General features: G+C 46.6%; 2 protein-coding genes across 2 annotated transcripts in view; one reads left to right on the forward strand and one right to left on the reverse strand.

Annotated features, from left to right (window-relative positions):
* LOC144162747 (uncharacterized) overlaps nt 1-13,849 on the reverse strand; it is a 93,383-nt gene extending 79,534 nt beyond the window's left edge. Inside the window, exon 1 of the mRNA XM_077693389.1 lies at nt 13,604-13,849. Coding sequence (XP_077549515.1) covers nt 13,604-13,727 — 124 coding nt within the window. The 5' untranslated portion in view covers nt 13,728-13,849. The remainder of the gene's footprint in view (nt 1-13,603) is intronic.
* Nucleotides 13,850-14,315: 466 nt separating this feature from the next.
* Synj (synaptojanin) overlaps nt 14,316-23,632 on the forward strand; it is a 36,261-nt gene continuing 26,944 nt past the window's right edge. Inside the window, exons 1-4 of the mRNA XM_077693391.1 lie at nt 14,316-14,627; nt 15,560-15,646; nt 21,169-21,448; nt 23,217-23,442. Of these exons, the coding sequence (XP_077549517.1) occupies nt 14,501-14,627; nt 15,560-15,646; nt 21,169-21,448; nt 23,217-23,442 (720 nt within the window). The 5' untranslated portion in view covers nt 14,316-14,500. The remainder of the gene's footprint in view (nt 14,628-15,559; nt 15,647-21,168; nt 21,449-23,216; nt 23,443-23,632) is intronic.

Consider the following 23,632-nt stretch of genomic DNA (forward strand, 5'->3'; position numbering starts at 1 on the left):
TTGTTAGAAGCTATACCCATTTTGACTATATATATATATATATATATATATATATATATATATATATATATATATATATATATATATATATATATATATATATATATATATATTCGTGTAATGATAGCACTTTTTTTCGCAAAAAATGATGCAAAGTTATGGGTGCGATCATTACGCGAGGTAAATTTTTCGGGATAAAGTTATGCAAATTGCAGGTCAGAATGTTTACGACAAGTCTCATGAACATAATAAACATAACAAATAAAAACATAATTAACACTCCACTGACCACCGAGTGATGCACAATGGAGTGTTTTCATTACGGAACGCACCGGAATTACGGAACGCGCCGGAACGAGTTTGCTGTGAGGTGAGAGCAGGTCGACCAATAAGTGGCTGCTGCTGTCAGTGTGGGACATCAAGACGCTGCTGCCGACGCAGCAAGCCGAGCGCGTCTTTTTGTGTTTTGTGAGTACATTAAGTGCATTTAGTGAGAGTTTCTTCCGCACCAATAATGAACCCATGCACGCTTGCCGATGTCGCTAATATCATCAAGTCCACGGCAATAACGTAGCCATGTCCGCTTTGGAAGAGGAGGAAACTAACGTAAGCAGGACCATCGTCGTCTAGACATGGCACACAACGACACATGGCTGCAGCAAGTTCAGGGTGCTATCATTGCGCGGGGAATAAAAAAAGTCATATTTTGACGACGAACAAAAGGGGTGCGATCATTATGCGAGTAAATACAGTATATATATATATATATATATATATATATATATATATATATATATATATATATATATATAGTCGGGAAGTAGAGTCCTTAGTTGCTGCAGGAATACGCACAAAGTAAAAGTACGCTCTTCGGAGACTTTATTTGCAACGTTTCGACCTGAGGCAGGTCTTAATTCCTCAGGAATGAAAGCTTTGGGAAAAAATCGTACGGACTCAGGGTGGGGCGGCGCCCCGAAACACAAGCCACATGGGAAACAAACACACAAATGACCACACACACCATACAGAGCTTATTCTGCCAAAGGCAAGCGAAAAGATCCCCCCCCCCCCCCAAAACAAACAAACAAAAAAAAACGATAGAAAGAGGGGGTGGCGAGGAGGAACATACTGCATGAACGCGAGTGGTGGGGATGACAGGAAATGCGACAAGTTCATGGGTGGCGAAAGGCCGAAAAACATCCGGTGTCTCTAAGAGGGGAAAACTACAAAGCACATGCCGCCACCAGCAGTGAGTTTACATGCGCGTCACCGGTAACAAGGATTAACTACTGGCCGTCTTCAGCGGCAAGGTCAAGAATGCAAGCGGGGCCCTTTACTGTATTTTGAGCCCAGGGAGCTTCCGCGACTTTGGGGGTGGGGGGTGGGTGTCCTACAAAAGCCAAGGGGGGAGCCCATTTGAGGCGTCCCCTTCCCCGCCTACGCCTCACTCTGTAGACGGCGTCGCGTCGTGTCACTCCAGGTCAATGCACGGCGTGTTACTGTTAGCAGTCGGCATGACGCCGGCACGCGTGGACCCCCGGGCTTATTCTACGAAAATATGGCGGAGCGCGGCAATTTGTAAAATCATGAAAACAATTTTTCGCTTGCCTTTGGCAGAATAAGCTCTGTATGGTGTGTGTGGTCGTTTATGTGTTTGCCATGTGGCTTGTGTTTGCCCTCTTTGCCCTCTCCATTTCTTAACAAGGCGTGGACTTTCAAGCGGAAGGGGTTGGTGTCAAAGTCGTCATGTCTGCACCAGAAAAACTGTCCAGGCTACGCGATGATACCTGTCCGGTTGCAAGGGAAAAGAAAAAGTGCGGGGTTAATCACCAAAAACCGTACGTGGACTGCACTGAGGGAATCGTGTTTTAAGCTCCCATTGTCGCGCCATATGGCCTGCATTTGTCAAACAGGTCGGTGTCTTAATCAACGCATTCGTGAACATGCCCATCGGGTGGCCATTGCCATGCATGGATGTTGCCATGCTTGCAAGTGTTCGCCTCTGTTTGACAAACGGACGGTTGTGTTTCGTGACCCCGATCAGCGCACCCGGGAGATTGTGGAAGCAGCCGAAACGTATCGCGAGGGCGAAGATCTCGTCAGCATGAACTCTTTATCTTCGACGGCGAAAGAGCTGGCCGTCCTGAGTGCACGCACGACTTAGGCGATGAGGAATGGGTGCGCGTCTGTACACTGCGGAGCTACTGTGTGTGTGTGTATTCGGTGCACTGTTGCATAATATATATAGGACTTCCCGTCTGAAGAAAGAAAGTCATCTTCCTGAAACGTCAGTCAACTTTTGTTTTTCTCGTGTGCCTCTGTCTCTACTTTACTTAACTTATTTTCTCGCGCTCTTTGAGAGTTTTTTTGTTTCCAGACTAAATATATATATATATATATATATATATATAACACAGAAATAAGGGTTGGCAGTCGAGAAAACCTCGGAAAGCAAAGGGGAGGATGTGGTAGATCATTGAAACAGATTAAGAATTTGGAAAGAAAGAAAGAAAGTGAAGAAAAAATGCCCGCCAGGTGGGATCCGAACCCACGACCTCCAGAATACCGGTCTGGTGCGATCGCACCAGACCGGTATTCTGGAGGTCGTGGGTTCGGATCCCACCTGGCGGGCATTTTTTCTTCACTTTCTTTCTTTCTTTCCAAATTCTTAATCTGTTTCAATGATCTACCACATCCTCCCCTTTGCTTTCCGAGGTTTTCTCGACTGCCAACCCTTATTTCTGTGTTATTTTCAACGAGCCCCTCATTTCCTATTCTGATTCGCTATATATATATATATATATATATATTGTTTTGAAAATAAAATTTCCGCTGTAAGTATCGCTTGCGCCTGTCTCGTACGTCCTCTGTGTAAATATTTGCTGCTTGAGATCCCTCTGCATTTCATTCCAGCTACTGCTAAAATATAAAGCAAGACGATGAGAAACAAAGACAGATGACATCTCCAAAATAGCAGCCGCCCATGTGCATTTTTTTAGTCAAATGAGGATCGACTATCAGGAGTGCGACGAGAAGAATAAAAAGGACAGATTGGTTCATAAAAAAGCATAAAGAAACGCACAAATGATCAAACAAAAATAAACGAATAAATATGATGAAACAGAGAAGAAAGAAAGTTGGAGGGAGAAACACGGCAACAGCAGCAAAGTATGCGGTGACGTGCGTACTTATCGTGACCAGCTGTTGCCGAATGGGTCTCCCCATTCCATTCCATTCGAATTCTATTCCGAGGAATTAGAAGTTGTCGCAATTCCATTCCTTCCAATTCTTCGGAATGACAAAACTCAGCCCACTCCCACTCCAGAAATGGATGGGCAGTTCAATTCCATTCCCTTAATTCCTCAACGTAAAAACTACCTCTGGGTGATGTATGGAGTTTCCGAGGAACTAAACATGAATCTGACGTAATCATACGCGTTGAAAACTGCGTGTCACTTGTCACTGAAGTAGGGGGGTGGTAGCAGCTTGGTGACATCTCGTGCAGAACAGCTGCCCTACTAATGCAAAAGGGGGCAGTCTCGCACTGGTCCTTTTTGCATAATAAGTAGAGACCGGAACTTATTATAGCTTTTGTATGTCAGATTCTCCTCGTGTTTTTTTTTCTTGCGCGTCGCGAGATCAAGCAGTTATTACGTTCATGTTCGATTTTTCCGTTTGTTTGCACAGCCTGTCGCGTGCTATCTTGCTATCTGCTTCACCTACCGTCAGGCCAGCACCATTAGTATGCCATATATAGGCTAGCTAACCCACAGGCCTGTCGGGCGTACCTCGCTCACATCTACCGTACACGCACTTGAAATGTTAAATTGAATGATTCCAAATGAATTTAGAGCATTGAGCACTAATGTCTGTACCAACGCGAGAGACGGCAGGGCAGCGTCACGGAACACCACTAACAGTTTTACATTCACCGTAGGAAAGTTGCCATTGCTTCCATATTGACCTCAGTTTCGCTTGTTTATTGTCCTGGCATTACTACCTCAGCCCAATTCGTTCAATACAGGGCATTAATTATAACCCCATTACTTTACCGCGTGTGTAAATGTATTCCCGGAGCCTTTAGTGGGCGTTTTCAAACCCGACTTAAGCGCTCTGCATTTCTTTCACCAAACGCAACAAATTGACCAAATGCATAATCGAGTTTGCTGACATTAAGCATAAGGCTGCTATATATTTGTTAAGCCTAAATCACTTAGGTGAGCTGTTCTTAAGACCCTTTACGCGCCATTAAGTTTAAAATGACAGAACCACATCGTGACAGGAGCCCTGGAAAAATAAAGTGTGCTCAGGCAGTTTGTTTCCACGAACGAGCAACCTACATGCATCAGGACATTATGAAAATTTTGAAATGACGCCTTCCTACCTGAACAGTGGCGATGCCCCAGCTTTCAAGACGTAGAATAAGGCTTCAGTAATCAGGCGCAAGGGCCATGTGCACAGGAACACAGCAGCCAAACCGCAAACAAGTTTGTGTCAACTGGAGGAGAGGTCCGCACATTCGAATCCAAGCAAAACACGGTGTCGCGCACTACTCAGAGCTGCCAAAGCACTTGCAAACAAGGGCGCGCTGCTGGAGCCGGAACTATTAGAAACAAACACCCTTTGGCAACTGTGCCTTCTGCATTGTCGTATATATAATATCTAATGTGTTCATACATCCCAGCTGCCCATTACCGTTGTAGTGCGTGGAGGTAGAAAGCTCAGTAACACAAACGAAGCTCGCTTCGTCCTCACCCCAAATTTTCTCTTTGCTGCCTTCGCTTCGATTTTACTCTATCTCATGACCCCTGGGCACCGCTTCAACATACAGACAGACGGTCTATAGTTCGGTCACAAGTCACAACGGTCTGCATTGCGCGCCGGGTATGGAGGGTGTGAGGAGAACGCCAAGCAGACTCATTGTTTCATGTTTCATGCGCGGACCTGGGCACACGGCGCCTGCCACTGAGACGCCCGTACGCCGTGGGCGCCATGGACTCTTAGAGAAAGCCATGCCCCAAAAAGTCTGCCAAAGCACGAAGAGCTGACCTAACGGCGCCACCGGCCAGACGTGACGATTCACACCGAAGCGACAAAAACCTGTTTATGTATGCGAGGCATTTCGTCGTGGGCAGCCGGCGGTCCACGGCATGGAGGGACTTCATCGCAGCGACTCAGAGCTCCGTGTTGCATCAGCAATCGCTAATGCAACCTGGAAAGCTAGAGTAAATCGTTTTGAAACCCCACGCGGAGCTAAATTTGCTCACAAGGTATCAAAATATTTCTTCACAGGCCAATTAGGGTAGGTCCCGTGAGTTCACGCTTTTTTTTAGTTACCGAAGCGGGATAATAAAAATGGGCTGTTGCACAATGTGGGCACGCAGAAAATGGGTTAAAATAGAATTCAGTGAATATGATGCAACTAATCAGTTTCGTGCACTACGTACTTCAGATGCGGGATCAATGCTCCGACATCGTTGTACGAAAATGCCGAAGGCAGCCAGACGAATAAAACAACCATTATGAAAGAACTGGTGCTCCCAAAACCACTAACATCGAACATATTTTTCCTGTTCTCTAGCTTCAGTTGGGGTGCGGGCCGCTGGTCGCGGGGGTGTGCGCCGGGAACCACCGAAGGTAGGTGGCCGGCACAGTGCCCGCTGCATTGGAGTCACTGCACTGCACTTCACAGATTTTCACAGCACTTTTGCACACACGGTTGCGGGCGTAGCTCCTGATGGCAGAGCGGGAGTCGCTCAACACCGTGGAACACCTCTGGTCCGTAAGGGCGAGCGCTATTGCCGCTTCCTCAGCTTGCTGCGAAGATCGCACTCGCACACTGCACGCGCTGTAGATTTCCCCGGTGGTGGCCTTTACCGCCACCGCCTCCGAGGAACCGCACGAAGGCCGGACCGGGGGGCGTGTGAGTGGCGGTGTGGTGCGTGCAGCGAGTGCGAGTGTTCGGTGTAGCGAAATGTCGGGCCCCAGTGAGGTGAGCGAGGACGAAGAGGAGGCGGACCCGCTGCTGGGATACGCCGAGATGTTGGACTGGTACCGTGCCGGTCGCCAGACCATGCCACCGCCTCATCCAAGACTCACGCGAGAGCAGTCAGTGCGGTTTAGGCAGCTGCAAACCAACTCTGTGCTCACGCCGGCGCTGGCGCGCTACGTGTGCCCGGAGGTGTTTGACAGTGAGCAGTGCAGTGTGTGTGGAAGTGCAACAGCGACTCTTACCCACATTCTCTGGGACTGCACTACGGACCTGTGTCCACCCGGGTCACACCCGGGGGGCTTACCGACGGACGTGGTGTGGGCTATGCAGTCAAGAGACTATGAAGTGCAGTTGCAGGTAGTCCAGCGGGTCGAGGCGGCTCTCGCCCGGCAATCCCGAGGGCGGGCTGATGCCGCGCGGGACCGAGGGATGCGAGCCCTGGGGACCGCCCGCGGTCCGGCCGGCCCGAGTGGAGGTCGGGGGGACACCGCGCCTTGACGACAGGCCTAGAATAGTCGGGCTGTGGGCGATCCTGCGCGGTCCGCCTGCAGCCTCCGTAGGATTTTCGATCCAATAAAGTCGATTTCTCTCTCTCTCTCTCTCTAGCTTCAGCACGTCTTCCAAAACCCATGTTCCTTTTCGCGCCCACTTAACTGCATGCGTGGCAGCCACTGTAAGCAATTAGACACTTTTTGTACAGTACAAAGTGCTAACATGGATGGAGAAATTGTGCACATGGGGCTAAGAGACACCCGGAAAAACACTTCAGAATTTGGAGTATGAACAAGTTTCTAAAATGCAACCTTAGACAACTAAAGGAGCCGGAAGGCGCCAACAACGGCAACACCGTCGTCTGAAAATCACTATTCCATTCCCATGCAATTTCGGGCAAAGGCGCCTAAGACCATTCCCATTCCATTCCGGCATCTTGAAATGGTGGAATGACATCCGCGTCCCCCTGTCCGTAAACTGGGCACCATGATGACACCCCTAATTCCGCTACCTAATGAAGGGACTGCCAGTTTAGGAGGGAAGGTCATATTGGCGATGGCGATGCACCGTGGTGAATGGACACGCACGGACAGTTTTCGGCCAGTCGGGCATACATCGTACACCAAGGCGTATTGCAGGACAAGTGGTTCAAATACACTGCAATGATGATGATGATGATGGTTGATGTTTAATGACGCAAGGCCAACAAGGCCAAAGTGCGACAAAGAACGAGTTATTTAATACATGATACAAGCGTAAATACTAAAACCTGTGAGTAAAACAAAGTGAAACGAAAAGACAATGCAGATGACTGCGCGTGATATGACAAGGGCTGCACAAATTTTATCTCAGCTTAAAACTTAACACGTTTACAAGAAAACATTGGTTCGTCGGCTAAAAAGTATGATCGGTGCGGTGCACTGTGCCGTCTTTAGAGTTCAGGTAAATGTTTTTGTCTAGTGTTTATGTTTAGTGAAATCAAGGCGCATATGTGAGCGTTCAGAAGAACGGAGAAGACAGGCGTCGCTTCTTGAGAACGACCTCGTCTGCACCTTTACCGGTATTGCATACATCGTGCCTTGAAATAAAAATTTCTCGGGCAACAGTTAGGTCCGCTTGCGTGCTCTGAAGGCGAAAGCAGCACGCACTAACCCTTGTTCCGCCGCTGGTATACGTGGGGGGATAGCGTAGCGGTAACGCACTCGGCTCCCACTCTGAAGAACCGGGTTTAATTCCACTACGAACTCGACTGTGTTTTTAACAGCGAAGCTGTTGTAGGCCGAGCTTTTTCGTAAGTCTGCTGAACGTCGTGCGTCACGCAGGGGTAGGAACAGGTTCCCAGACCCACCGATAGAGAGCGCAGTGGTCTCACAGTATGGTTTCTCTCACTCCCTCCAGGAGCCTCCCGCCGCTGACGTTAAGCTGCCATACCCTTTGCGCGTACAGTAGAATTTGCGTGGCAACGGCGCTGCAGTTCTTGGGCGAGCGCCCGTTGACGTTCGAGCCGACACAAGAGAACCAATGCTCCGCTGCTCCAGCAGATTTCACACTGGGTGGAACTGGGTTTCATTTTTAACAGCAGAACTGTTTAGCCCGACACAAATCCGTCCGGCGTCGTCCAGGCTTGCGCGTCGGCTTACGCCACATGCGGAGCTCCCGCCTTCGTCATCGTGTAGCGACCGGCGCGCCACGTGTACGCCGCGCCGAAAACGATGACGAGGAATCTGACAAACCATCCCTTCACCATACACACGTGGAGACGGCCACCGGGCCAGCTGACGAAGAAGTGGAGGTTTACCGAGGCGAGGACGCGCTACAAGAGGATCTGGCCTACGCGACTGTGCCTTCGGAAGAAGACGACGAAAGAGATGACGACAACTGCTACTGAATAAAACACTGTGCATACTTTAATGGTAGTTGCTTTACAGTGCCGTCCAAAACGGCTTTGCACTGCTGGGGTCCGGCAGCTCCCTCTCTCCTGGGATCCGCTGTAAGTGAGGGGAGAAGCTAGGTCGACCCCAGCTCTGCTGTTGCTCGCCTTGCACCACTAAAGCAAGCTGCGCCAATTTTTTACTCTTTACATCAGCGGCCATTTTCTGCACCCAACAAAGACTACACAGGATTTGTGCACAATGAGGCATCTCGCGCTTTCGCCCCAAAAGAAGTTTGGCTGATAAGTGCTGCTATAAACACACTTTCGCACCGGTATAGGTCGAACTTTTTCTTCTCTTTTAAGTACAGGGCTGCTGATCTCTTTCTCTGCAAAAGGCATGTGTTGTCGTGATTATATTTCAATCCACGTATTTAACACACCTAAACTACATTTTCAAGCTTGACAAAACACGCTGCTTGGTTAGTACCTATTGCCTGTACTTAAAAAAGTGAAGCAAAAAACTTGCGTTAGGCCCCTCAATCTTTTAACACGAAAGTGTTTTATGCCAGGGTACACCAAGATCTTATTGACGTAATATCCGTCACGGCAGTGACGTCTCCAGAAAAAGTGCAATTGACGCGGCGGCGCCTGGATTCGAGGCCTTGAACATTCTCGCTACAACGAGAAGTACGCGGCGTTCCGCCGACTGCGCTATGAACAGAGACGTGAACAGCTGTACGAACGCGCCTGATGTCCTTCCCTATGACTCATTCACATGGTGCTGCTGTCTAGGAGAGGCGAAGCGAAGTAGCGCATCATGACGCTAATGAGCGCCGACAGTTGGAGCCTCGATGCCAGCACCTTCGTGTACGGGGGACGCGCGTGAATTGAGGCACCCTCCGCTGTCGCATTGTTCCCATGACCGTTACGTGTTTCAAGCTGCGTTTTCTGTGCATGTCATTTTTGGTTTTGTTGTCCCGAAATAAACTGGTTTTGTTTCTTGCGTGTCGGCGTCACTTCGTTCGGCGGGGTCAGGCTCGCGAATCCTTCGCACATGAAGGAGGTTCCTTCAGCATTCAACTGCTCCTGTGAAGGCACCTTTCACTTTTTACCCATTCCTACGAAAGGAGGATTAACCACATTTCTCCTCATTTTTACTCGGCTCCAATAAAAGTTTTACTCACTTACTAATTTCTATATTAGATGCGACGCATCTCTTTGACTCGCCTTGTCCCTCCATCCATCCGTAGTCCGCACGCCTCTCCCCCATTCTCCTCGCCATGCCAGCTGCGCGGTAACGCCGCTCTCACCGCAGCGCCATCTTGTGTTAGCGCTCGCTCCCCTCGCCATGCCAGCTGTGCGTCAGCGCGCGTTAGCGCTCGGTTAACACATGCGCATGCGCTACTCTCTCTCATTCCCCTCACCGTTAACGCGCGGTACATATAAACGCGATAACTGCGCCGCTCCGCTCAGTCGCTCCACCGCCGCCGCTCCGATGACATCCGATGACCACCGATGATTTGAATGGAGACTAACTGGTCTGCTACCGCGATGGTCGGCGCAACCGTAACAAGCACCGCCCAGATGCGTCGCATCACCCCATGGTTTCCCCCCGCGGAAAGATGTGGTCAATTTTACCTTTATGGAGCATCGAATAGGAACGTCATAATTAAGGCTGACAGTGTGCGTAAATATCGGCTGAGGCTATGTTCAGACTACCGACGTAACAGCCATATCGTGAGCTATGGACGTAAAAAAACGGCGTGTCCCGCAGTTCCGTTGGCTGAGACGTGAAATGACGTCTAAAGTTTTTACGACAGTTGCGGCAACAGCCCGAACCCGGCCTGATGGTTCACTTAAAAAGAAATATAAAGGAACGCAAAACTTCATCCGCATTAACGTTTACCTACAATAAATTCGCAGACGGGCGTACTTCAAGGGGAGATACGGCTGTGCGGCTATCATAGCAGCGAAAACTTTTTGTCGAACGGTTCGGATAACCACCTCAAAAACCGAGAGGCCTCTTACGATCAGCAGAAACTGCGAAATGGCAGTTTGCTAGAAATCTGTGCCACTACAGAGCATGCGTCATCGTATCGGCCACGATGGACACGCGCCAAGATATGTGCGATAACACAGCGACATACGCACGAGAAAAATTACATTTGCCAGTAATTTTATTAGACGGTCCTGAGACTATACGCAAATGATCCCCGAAAGGCGTACCTTTTCGAAGACGTAATGTAGTACTACAGCCGTCTCTTTCATTTCGCAAGTCTGAACCTCCGGAACGCCCAATCTCCATATTTCCGTTGTGATTCATTAAGCGGGATACCGATAAAAGCTGAGATGTAACTGAGTCCGCTTCACGACTTCACGCACGGGTCATGAAATTGCATTATATATGTCCCACCAAAGTTACATATTGACTAAAGAAAGCAGCGAAAACAACTGACTAATGCAGTGGGGCTGAGGTGAGCTGCCCAAGTTGATATCAATCTCGATGGGGAGGCTGATGCGAACTTAAAGATAGTACATATATATATATATATATATATATATATATATATATATATATATATATATATATATATATATATATATATATATATATATATATATATATACAGTGTAGCCCACTTATAACGAACCCAGTTTTAACGATATAGCGGCTATAACGAACAAATCTTCGTTTCCCGTTACCATTGGTATAGATAGATTTTCTGTCCAGATATAGCGAAAAGCGGATATAACGAAGTGATTTCGGTTTCCCGTTGTGTTCGTTATAAGCGGGCTAGACTATATATATATATACACGTTGAATTAATACAGAAATAAGGGTTGTCAGTCAAGAAAACCTCGAAAAGCAAAGGGGAGCCTGTGGTAGGTCATTGAAACAGATAAAGAATTTTGAAAGACAGAAAGACAGTGGAGAAAAAATGCCCGCCGGGCGGATCCCGCCCACCCGGCGGCCATTTCGGCTGGAGTCCAGCCTTTCCCAAGTGAAAAAGGCTAGCCTCCAGCCGAAACGTCGTAATAAATGTTATGTTTTTCGTCGTGATTATAATATATATATATATATATATATATATATATATATATATATATATATATATATATAAGACAACTCACAAGGAGCGCGTACAAATAGGATGAGTGAAAAATCGGACACAAGGGAGGAACAACGAAGTTTATTACATAACTTTCGGAAAGTGAACTTGATTTCATCAGAGTGTAATAAAGTATATTGCAGTCTGTACTCTACGCTGATGAACGAAAGTTCATCTGAAGAAACATAGGTTACGTGAAAAACAATAACCTTATGTTATTGGTTCTTACTCGTGCCCGACTTTTCAATTATCATATGTACATGTATGCATGCTTTAGTATACTATACTTCTTACTATATATATATATATATATATATATATATATATATATATATATATATATATATATATATATATATATATATTAGAAATGGGAAATGCGGGGCTCGGTGAATCCGAGTGACGCTGGCTACCACCCCCAAGTGCAGGAAACAAATATACCTTATTGTAAATACCCGAGAAAGTGGTGGGGAAACAGCCCCACCGGTAGCGTTGTGGTCATCGCACCAGACCGGTATTCTGGAGGTCGTGGGTTCGGATCCCACCCGGCGGGCATTCTTTCACCACTTTCTTTCTGACTCAAAAAATTCTTCATCTGTTTCTCTGACCTGACTGCCAATTCTTATTTATGTCTCATATATATATATATATATATATATATATATATATATATATATATATATATATATATATATATATATGTGTGTTGGCAGTCAAGAAAACCTTGGAAAGCAAAGGGGAGGATGTAGTAGCTCAATATAAAGAATTTGGAAAATAAGAAAGTGGATATATATATGAGAGAGAGAGAGAGAGAGATATTATGAAGTGTCTGGCAAATGGTAATATTATTAAAGGAAAATGACTCCGCCGGAACGTCGAAATAAATTGTGCTTTGTTTTGCGAAGTGATTTTCTTCAAATATATTTATGTACGGTACAATGACCTCCTCTGCCTTTGCACTGTTTAAAAAAAAAACTGCAGCCCCACGAAGAAAAACGCCAACAAATCTGCCAACAGACTGCATGCACTCTAAGCGCTCTTTTCTTTTGCTCTAGATTCCTTTATGTAACGCAGCTCGATTCATGTTTTGTCCATTCCAGGAACTCATTACGCGTGCGGCCGACAGCGTCAAGCGGTCGGGCGACTGCGGTCACGCCGTCGGCCTTTCGTGCACGCTTCGTCGCCGCCGAGGATGTTGTTCCACGCAGGTTTCGCTCAACGCAGCAGCAGTGCATCTAGGACTCGCGGACGCTGACTGACAGCTAGGTCTGCGGGGACTACGTGCCGACACTTCACGGCCGCCCCCGGCGTTCACCCTTGAATGCACCTCTGAACAATCGCGAAGGTGCGGCGATCGCACTAAGCTGTCACTTTGCTGCCTCTTGTGCCTGCCTATCGCTACAGCTCCAATTCGCGGGTCGTTACGCAACGACACTTGTAGCGTATCTCCGTCCTTTTCTCGCACTTTATCGTGATACCCCGTAGCGTCTCAAAAGGCTTTTATCAACGCACTTGCGTTGAGAGCGCCGTAACAGGTGGATCAGTACTGTTTGGGAGCAGAAGATACTTCTTTTTCTATCTGTCTGCTGCAGACAGATAGCAAACATCCCCCCCCCCCCCCCTTCCCTTTAACATCTATTACCTGTCCATTAAAAGGTCACGGACGCGACGTGCCCGATTCCAGGACGCATTCCAGATGAAGGCGAAAAGCAAAAATGCCCGTGGTTCGAGATTTCGGCGCACGTTAAATATCCATCCCCACGTGGTCGAAATTAATCCGGAGTCTTAGTGGCGCGCCTCACAGCCCAGGTGAAACCTCGAATCGGTGCGTAAAACCCCCCGAAATTAGAACTCAGTATACAGCAATAAGCCGCGAGAGTTCAATAAACAAAATCCGTCGCTACCGCACACACACGCGCGCTGATTTCTTTTTGTTTATACTCCCGGGCTTTGTTTTCACAACCTTCAAAACTCCGCTGATTTCACGATCACCCGCCGTGTCTGGCGATGCCGGGTACGATCGACGCAGCTATACGATGATGTAAGCTTCTGAACAGCGTCCGGTCGTGCCGTACGCCGCGACGTCATTTGACTAGTAAATTCGCGGATAATAAAATAACGGCCGGCCCGACGTACCGATTCGGCGGACGTTCATCGAATGGATGGTGAAGGCGTACTCCCAAGTGCTTCCGAAGCCGTTGCCGTAGAAGAGCCGCACGAGTACGACCCAGCGAAGAGCATCGTCGTCGGAGCAACACATGTGAGGCCGCCGACGTTTTCTGTACGCCAACCAACACAGCGTATCGCCGCCGGTCGAGACGTCTTCGTACGTGTTCCCGCGAACAGCTCACTACCGCCCGGCGCCTTTTCAAACTCGCCGCAGGTTCTCTTTTGTGCGCTTGTTTGTTTTCCTCTCGTAGCGCGGGAAAGGTGGAGGTGATTGAAAGAGGGGAAGGTCAAGCAGTAAAAAATTCCTTTTGTGTCGTGCAGATGGCGACACTTACTGCGTTTTGCCACCTAGAGATATAATTTTAGTACAAGATTGAATCAACGTGGGATTACATAAGACTTTACTTTATGCTAGTTGTTGAATGTAGGTGAATTTCAAATCAAACAAACAAAAAACTGCTATAAAAATTGCAGAAACTTAAAAAAATGTAAGTGACGGCAAAAGAGACAAAACGCAAAAAGAGTTTGCAGTCTGAGTTTTCTGTGATCATAGTTTCTCACTAGCTTCTCCCGTGATAACAAAAGACATAATTTTGACTTGTACTTGGTCTTTTAACGCGTTTTAACGATTTCTTTCGATATCTATGTCTTGACGTGAAGCCCTGAGGTTGTAATTAGTCGCTCTATCCACGAAGTCGTATGCACCGTACTCTCGCCGATTCACGTTGGGCTTCAGGCTTTCGCGAGAACAGGCGCTCCGCGTCGTGCGGCAAAGCCGAGCGAAAGTTGCTCGGCTGCTGATTTCTCAGGGGTGGTAGACGTCGTGGGCCCGCGCTCGGTGACAGCCGGGCTTCCTTCTTCGCGATGCCGCTCGGCAAAAGCTTCCGCATCTACCACAAGGTCCGGCCACCCAACGCCTACAGCGTTTTGCTCGAGCAGCGCTCCAAGAACGAGACCCTCCTGTTCGAGTCGAGGGCCATCGCAGTGTTGTGTGAGTCCACCTCTCTCTTCGAGTAGCTTTGATCGCTGCGGCATCCGCTCCGCACTCCGCATAACACACTCGATAATCGGCTGCGTTTTTCAACTGACAGTCGCTATTCAACAACTTCAACTGGGTTTTGGACTGTGTTGCCTCGCTTTGACGGTCGATTTCTGGCAGCCGCTACGCTATTTTCTTCCCCGGTCGCCGAGACTTAATTGCCTCGGCGCTCAACTGTGTCGTCTACGCGTAGAGGGGTTGTGTTTGTCACGCTTGCGTGCCATCTGTCATGCTCCTTTAGCTGGCATCGCCGGGGATCTTGGCCGGGAACGGCGAAGTTTCTCGTGGGACTGTTGGACGCGCTCAACTTTCGTTCGAACTTTATTAACACCTTGTTCAGTCTGCTTTCTCGCAGGCTTTCATTGTGAAGTGAGTTTAAGAGAGGTCTGCTTGTTGATGCTTCCGCATCTAAAGGGTCACTCGTGCGGTGAGATCCCTTTGATTTGCCTCCCCCCCCTTCAGCTATATGCATCGGTAGCCTCACTGCAACTGTCTAGTGCAACGTAGTTGCGCATTTGAGTCGTGCAGCGATGCTGTTGGTTTGACAAGCTCACATGAAAGAAGTGATGGGTGTTTAACATGAGTGCGGCCGTACGCCGGAGCGCGTTGAAGCATTTTTGGACCCCAGGTCGAGCGGTCTATGCGAACGCGGTCGAACTTTGTTCCCGCATTGTCAGTGCTGTAAAAAAGAAACAAATGGAATTCAGATTCTCACAAACTACCTCTGCGTTACTGCAGACGAGCCGTTCTAGCTCGTGTTCAACGTTTTCGCCAGCCTTAACTATGTGGTCATCCATAAAGACTTGATGTATGTGCGGTACAATTCTTTTTTTGCATCGAAGTGTCAACGCGATAATCTCTCTTACCACCATTGTTCCACACAGCCCAACAAGAGACCGATACTGTGAAGAAAGAATACACAATGCTGCTAGATGCGCACGGCTGCCTGGGAGTCCTGCAACTTACAGCAGGTCAGTGAAATGCATTCCTCCAATAATCCTATCTGTGTTAGGATGCTGTCATGTGCAGGTTAAGGATGTAGATATCGTGCAAACATCTTATCGCTTAACGCATGCGAAACTCGTTGAACCCTTTGGACTGTGTGATTTTACTTTATATTTTTTTTTTAGTTTGCTCATAATACGTACTGTTGGACGCCTCAGGAAAAAAACTAAGAGCAATTCATGGAATGAACTGATTAACATGGAAGTTTGGGCTAGTTGGTACTCCGTTAAACGAGATGTTTACAATGCGGTAAAAAGAATGACGGACGACGAAGGGTGACACCGACAAGCCTTGGCTTGTACTTATCAGTTGACTTCCACTTCATTGTAGATAGGGCGACGTTTAATTATGTGCAGTGACTGCTGTTTCCGTGCTTGTTTGTGCAGAGCTTCATAATTGTGGGTACTCAAATGTGGCCCAACGATACAATTCAGTGCCTAGACACAATGTAAACTGCTGCTGCACAATAAGAATGAGATTATCAGCTGCGGTCCTGTATGCACAACAAAGCAGTAATTAGTACAGACAGGCAGTGATGGCTAAAAATAATGACTCTGGCAATACAATGCTGGTTACATCGTGTAGGCGGGCATTCCCAGTAGGAAATCATCTGCGGAAAAAAAGAATATTGCAGAGAATTTGTTTTGAGAAGAGGCATTACAATAGTTTTATTATGCTTATTACTATAAAACAGGAATTTTAAGCGGAGTAACCTTCTACAAGACTGTTAATGGGGGAACGCCGGAGCTATTGCGGAGTTCAGTTGATCAAATGTGTCTATCGTATGTGTGGTAGATGAACCAAAGAGAAGTGCTCAAGGCAATTTGTGTCCGTTTCGATGTGAAGATCGCAGACAATGGCAGCACATTCCAACAATGGGCGCCTGGATGGACTATAAGCTACTAGCTTTGTTTTGCTACTACAATGACTCATTTGGTGTTTTAAGAACCGCAATTGTCATTGGGCCATTGAGGATTTACTTCCAATGTGCAATTCCCAACTCCAGTTAGAAGTGATCATCACTCCAAAGTATTTTAATGGATAAACAGCTGTTATTGCAGTGTTGTTTAATTTTTGATATAATTCCAGCTCTTCTTTTACATGTTGTGGTCATTTTGGCACATTTTGCTACGTTGAGGCTCATTTTCGGGCTGTAGTCTTTAACAAGAACACGGGTAATCTGATCCTCTCTCTCGATTGAATAGATGGGTAGCCATGCAGTCATCGGCAAAAAACGACACGCACAGTAAATTCAGGGGGCTTGTCATTTAGACAGAAATAAAGGTGGCCCTAAGATGGAGCCTTGCGGAACACCGGAATACATGGGATCCAAGGTGGAAATAGTATTGGCTATTTGAACTTGCCTGTGTTTGTATGTGCATGTGGGCATACATACGTACCTACATACGATTTTTAAGTCACACTAAGAAAGGCACCTATGCAGTCATCGGCAAAAAAAAAAAAAAAAAACCGACAACGCACAGTAAATTCAGAAGGCTTGTCATTTAGACAGAAATAAAAGTGGCCCTAAGATGGAGCCTTGCGGTACAACGGAATCCAAGGGGGAATTAGTATTGACTATCTAAACGTGCTGGTGTGTGTGTGTGTTGTAAGTGCATGCATACAAACGTATGTATGTACATTAGATTTCTAAGTCACAGTGAAAAACATTTACTGAAATATTTCGGCTGAAGACCAGCCCTTCTCAGAAGCTAGCCCCACTCTGTAAGTAAGGTCGGTCTCCGGCCAGGACGTTGCAATAAAAACGTTTTTCACTTTTGGCTATTCAATCGTTCATTTAACGTAACATCCAGGAGCTACTTTCCTAAACTGCAGTAAATCCTCGTTATACCGAAGTCCGCTGGGCTGGGAACTGGCTACATTATAAGTGATAGGTCGTTAAAAGTGGATAGATTATTTGCTCTCAGATCGCTGTGGTGGTTATCACGGAATTATTTGCTCTCAGATCGCTGCGGTGGTTATCACGGAACACTTTAAATAAAGTGATTTTGTTATAACGGCAGTTTGCTGTATGTATTCGGTGATTTGATGCTTCTCTTGCGTTTGTTGTGCACGGATAGAGGAAAGTTAGGTTTTGTATTTCATGTTATTAAAATCCGTGGAAAAATAAATCGAAAAATGTTTGTTTCTTTTTACCTTTTGAGAATTTTTTTATATATTTTAATAGGTACAGTTTTGTTAAAAATTTTAGGTCAAGCCAGAAATGCGCAGGCCACAAGAAATTCAATGTACAAGCTTACATCCTGAGCGAGGCTGTATCGTTTTATGCTGGAAAGCTAGAGGAAGCACCTTCCTTTCTTACCGTAATGAAATATTTTTGACACAAAGGTAAAGCTTATTCTTTGAATTCTTTGTGGTCGAGAAGGCTTAGGACTGGCCTAGAAAATTTTGACAAAGGGTGCACCTATTTGTCCCTATCTATTTTTTTACCTATTAATTAATTTCGCACTTAGATTTTTGTACCTATTGAAAAAAGAATAATGGTAATAAAAAAACCTAGCGTCTTTAAGCGGACCACCACCTTCGTTTTTAAGCTACACCAACAACCTCAAATGACTGTTTTCAGAGCAAGTTGCAGCTAACTCTAAGCGGCTTTTGCTGGAAAATTGGTTTTGAAGCATTTTGTCCTCCCCTGAAACTTGACAGGTGCCGTTGTACAGGCGTGAGAAGAATGACAGTTTGCTCGGCTTGTTGTCATCCACTCAGACACTGTCATGATGGGAAGGCGGTGTGGGCTTGCATTGTTTTTCTTGCATGTGTGTGTTCGTTTGTGGCATAGACTAAAGACTACGTGTAAAAAGCGTTGCATATGGGGGCAACCGGGTTGTTGGGGGTATAAAAGCCCTCCCTCTTTCCAGGCTATTATTGAAGCCTAATAGATGTACGATACGAGGAATCATTGAGGGGACCTGATAGAAAGAGAGTCCAGAGTTGGCTCACTTTTGATTTGTAACTGCTGTGGCTGATTTCAACCAATGTCTAATTCGGTTTATTGCCAAATCCCTGTCTTTCTGTAGGTTCAGGTTGCTTTTCTGGGTCACTGCCTTTGTGGGTGCTGTTAGAAATAAGTTGATAGAAATTACCTGTCATTGCCCCCGCCCCCTTTGATAGTGTACCTCGTAACCTCCTCTTAAACTTCAAATTTACTCCACTTTGTCTTATTGCAGGCTCGTGTGTTAGTCAGAGAGCTGCAACTTTGTTGACATTCTTACTATATCGAAAGCATGCATCATCTTTTGGTCAACCTATATCTCGATTTCAGCGCACATGACATTTTCTTAACATTTCTGCTTTTTTCTTTTTTTGACAAATGAACATCAACTTTTAATTGCAAAAAACAAACAAAAAATCGTTTCTTCTCATTCATAGCTCACGATGTTCAATTTTGACGCATCAGTAACTGGTGACTGTTTGGTCACTAGTATAGTTTATATTTTTAGTGTCTAGTTAGGGTCCTGCATTGGCTTTCGTGCATGATTAACAGTATTAGGCTAAATTTGAACCATGCAATGGGCTATGATTGTTAATCCCTGTAGCTGCCTAATGCACTACTAAGCAGATTTGTTTCTAGCGGCGATTCTGCGCCCACAGCTCATGCACGTACAGTTAAACCCGGTTATCATTAATATGCACGGTGATTATTAGTCTGATATATTCAATAGTTTGATATAGTCGAACCCACCTATAATGAGTTTTTTGTTAGTTTTCTTCCAGGGGAAAAAAAGTTGGCTATTTCGAGGAACATTAGTGGTGAGATACCTTATTTAAAGTTGCATCTGAGCAACTACCTTCATTCAGCAGTTCAATTTACTCCTCCTTCTCAAAAGATAACTGCTCAGGAAAAAAATTCCTTTGGAGGGCTTTTTACCAGGAAGATGACGAAAGTGCGACGACACATGTCTTACATGCAGGGTGTCGGAACGAAACGAAAACCAGGAAGGAAAAACGAAAAAAAAAATGAAATTTTTGGCCGGAACGAAAACTTAACGATATTTATTACTTCTTTCAAGAGCGAAACCGAAAAAATTTCGTTTCAGTTTGAGTGGCAATTTCATGTGTTTCAGGATTCATTCAATTTCCATTCAGCGAAATGGGCAATTGCCGTCGATTTGCTGGCATGAAATCGTCTTTCGTCTCTATGGCACCCACTCTCCTTCAGAAGGCTTGCTGCCTGCTTCCATACTTTCTCTGTTGGTGCCGATAGGCGCGCTGCTGAGGTCCACGCGTGATTGCCACGGGCATGTGGTTCCGATGCAAACGTCGTGTCCTTATTTGTTTATTTATTTAGTTTAATAAAATACCCACATTAACCCTACGGCATTATTTAGGGGGTGTGTTAACATAAAGAAACGAATATTCTAAAACACAGTGGGAGTGGGGGGTGGGGGTTTGCTGAAGGTACTGATGTTATCCATTGCTACATACTCGCACACAATCTCTTTTAAGATTAAAAACAGGAGTTTTTCAATGTTCCGTGAGACAGACCGTTTTAAACTTTCAACAGTAACATCACATTTAAACGAGTTTTTAAAAAATTATATTTTTCAAAAAAATTATTAAGCATCACTTCATCTTCTTTAACGTAATTAAACAATTCTGAATCCTTTTTAACAATTTCATAAATATCAATTTTTCTCGCGCAAACACGAACCGTTATGAACCGTTACGAACCATTTTTTTTTTCGTTCCAGAGCTGAAATAAAACGGAACTTTTATTTATGGAACAAAACAGAAACCAGAACGAAAAACATTTCGTTCCGACGCCCTGCTTACATGCGATGAGTGCACATACACAATTTTTTACTTGGGGTAAGGTGTACGTCATGCTTTGTGGTAAAGAGCGTCGTAGGAAGGATTTTGTTCTGTGGTGCTGCATTTCTGGGCTAAAATTGTTCTGGTGGGGGAGTTCATTTATCGTTTAACGAGATGCGGTTACTACAAGGTGGGGAAGGGGGTCACTTCTAATTTTTCCGTCTCTCCTTTTTGAGTGCTACTCTTGTAAAGGTATCGCACCTTGTGAACATAATAAAAAGCGGGGAAGTTGGTCCTGTAGGTGCTACCACACTTCAAAGACATCGCATCTGCTTCACCCTGCCCGGAAGTCGGAACTTTTTGACCACTTACTTTGCCGGCCAGCTGATGGATGGTATCCTTGGGCGGTGAAAACAGGGTTTTTCTATGTGCAATCACTAAATGATTCATTAAGGGAGAAAGCCAGGGTTGTCTTTGGTGTCTGTGAGGGCAAAATGGATTGTTGGGGAGGGTTCCATAGCACAAGACCACAAATTTTATTTAAAATTCTCTGTGGTTCACCGAGTATATAAAACGCTGGCTTTCACATGAGTAAGATGACACAAACATCACAAAAGTTGGTTTTCTGCCCCTTTAATTCGTGATTTTCCTTTCTGTGTGTTCGTGGACTGGCATCCCTGAGGCGTGCGACCTTTCCCCGCTCCTCTTCTTCCAGGGGACACGGTGGTGCAGTTCCTGGTGCTGGTGACGGGCTGCCAGTCGGTGGGCAAGCTGGGTGCCTCGGAGGTGTTCCGCATCACGGACACCCTCTTCGTGTCCCTGCGCAACAATGCCCAGGACCTGGAGAAGGTGCAGGACGTGCGCAAGGTCCTCAACGCGGGCACCTTCTTCTTCGCCTGGACGCCCCCGTCCGCAGCGGCCGAGGCGGCCCTCGACCTCACCCTGTGTGCACAGCGCGCCGTCATGACCAGCGATACGGACAACCGCTTCTTTTGGTGAGTGACGGCCAGCCAGTTTGTGCAGTTTTGTGCAGGCAGAACTCGTAGGTCATGTTCCAGCATTTTCAAGCTTGGGCTGTGATTCTGCAGCAACACGTTGGCAGCGGAAATTAGGGCTACTGTACACACAAGTTGGGACAAGACGCTAGGTTCAGTCATCAATTGCATGTGTAAACCATGCCACAAACTTGCAATGTTTCAGGCAAAGCAGCGTTACCGTGTTATAAGTAAACCACGTCCCTTTCATTGAGCTTTTGCACTGAGCTGTGGATCATCAAAACCTCTACTATGTACAACCTTCTCAGGGACTTCTTCAGAGTGTTGTTGCTTCTTTCGTTTTAGGTCGACCGTTGCACCCTGCATTTCGTAGTGCCAATTTGTGTTGTCAGATCACAGTAAGTTGCAGTTGGGAGGGAGCTTGTTGCCATTGGCATCACGCAACACACAGAAAGCCTGAAAATAGGTCAAGTGTATATCAGGGTAGATAATTTAGAATACAGCCTTACGCCCCCCATGATCGCTATTGATCACTGTTTGGTTGGTGACAGCAGATGCACTGGCAATTTTCAGAAATTTGTAATCGTTCATTGCAACGTATGAAACCTGCCTTAAGCAGAAAAGTTTGTTGGATTGTGTACATTATTGTACATTTGCGTATGCTTGATTGTCTCGGTACAAACGGGCAAATAAAGCAATGTTTTGTTCCATATTTAACATTTTAGTGTGTGGGTTTTGTTGAACACAACAATGCACTCAACATGAGCGGTGTCATTTTATTTTTAAAGGTACAGCCAAGATTAGCATCACTGTGTGGTCTGCACTTCACATTTTTATAGTATGTCATCCTGCAGCACTACTAATTTTGTCCAGACCTTAGCAGGAGTGGTGGTACTTCGGGTGTTGGCGTGTAGGGTGACACCTGGATGTAGCACCTGGTGCGACAACTGATCACATGTGGGGTGACACTTGGGTGTGGCATGAGATGACTTATGACATTCAGGGTAACACTTTGGGCTGGCATATGGGGTGACGGCTTACGACATGTGGGGTAACACTTTAGGGTGGCACGTGGGGTGACAACTTACGTCATGTGGGGTAACACTTTGGGATGACTTGTGGGATGACAACTTACGGCATACCCGCCGCGGTGGCTCAGTGGCTAAGGCGTTGCGCTGCTGAGCACGAGGTCGCGGGTTCGATTCCCGGCCGCGGCGGCCGCTTTTCTGATGGAGGCGAAAAGCAAAAACGCCCGTGTGTACGAGATTTCTGCGCACGTTAAAGATCCCCAGGTGGTCAAAATTAATCCGGAGCCCTCCACTACGGCGCGCCTCATCGCCTGCGTTGCGTCGGCGCGTTAAACCCTACAATCAATCAACTTATGGCATGCAGGGTAACACTTTGGGGTGGCATATGGGGTGACAATTTACGGCAAGTGGGGTAATACTTTAGGGTGGCACGTGGGGTGACAATTTACGGCATGTGGGTTAACACTTTCGTGGTGCATGGGGTGACAACTTACGACATGTGGGGTAACACTTTGGGGTGGCATGGGGGTGATAACATACGACATGCAGGCTAACACTTTTGGGTGGCATGTGGGGTGACATTTTGGGGTGGAGCGTGGGGTGACAACTTGTAACATGTAGGGTAATTCTTTGGGGTGGCATGCACGGTGATGACTGAGCACATGTAGGATAACGCTTGGATGTGGCACGTGGGGTGACAACTGACGACGTGAGGGCGTTTTCCTACCTTCTTTGGCCAGGAACCGGACGCTGCACATTCCACTGCTGCGCTACGGGGTGGACTGCAGCCGGTGGCTGCTCAAGGCCACCTGTGGTGGGGTGGAGATGCGCACCATCTACCTGGGCCACCAGCAGGCCAAGGCGTGCCTCATTTCGCGTCTCAGCTGCGAGCGCGCCGGCACCCGCTTCAATGTGCGCGGCACCAACGACGACGGCCACGTCGCAAACTTCGTTGAGACTGAGCAGGTCAGAAGGCATCCCAGGGGTGGATCTCTTTTGGTTCAAAATATGTGTGCATGAATGCTGCAAGTAACTCTTTGTTCATGAAGCTAAAAATTTAGCAAATTTAGCCAAAAGTAGAGTTTGGCAATACAGTTGAAACCATTTATAACAATACCAGTTACAGCAACATATTGGATCTAACAATGAACAGTTG

Source organism: Haemaphysalis longicornis, unplaced genomic scaffold, assembly GCF_048455015.1.
Source record: "Haemaphysalis longicornis isolate Haplotype H1 unplaced genomic scaffold, Haemaphysalis longicornis Haplotype H1 scaffold_12, whole genome shotgun sequence".
NCBI classification, from domain to species: Eukaryota; Metazoa; Arthropoda; class Arachnida; order Ixodida; family Ixodidae; genus Haemaphysalis; species Haemaphysalis longicornis.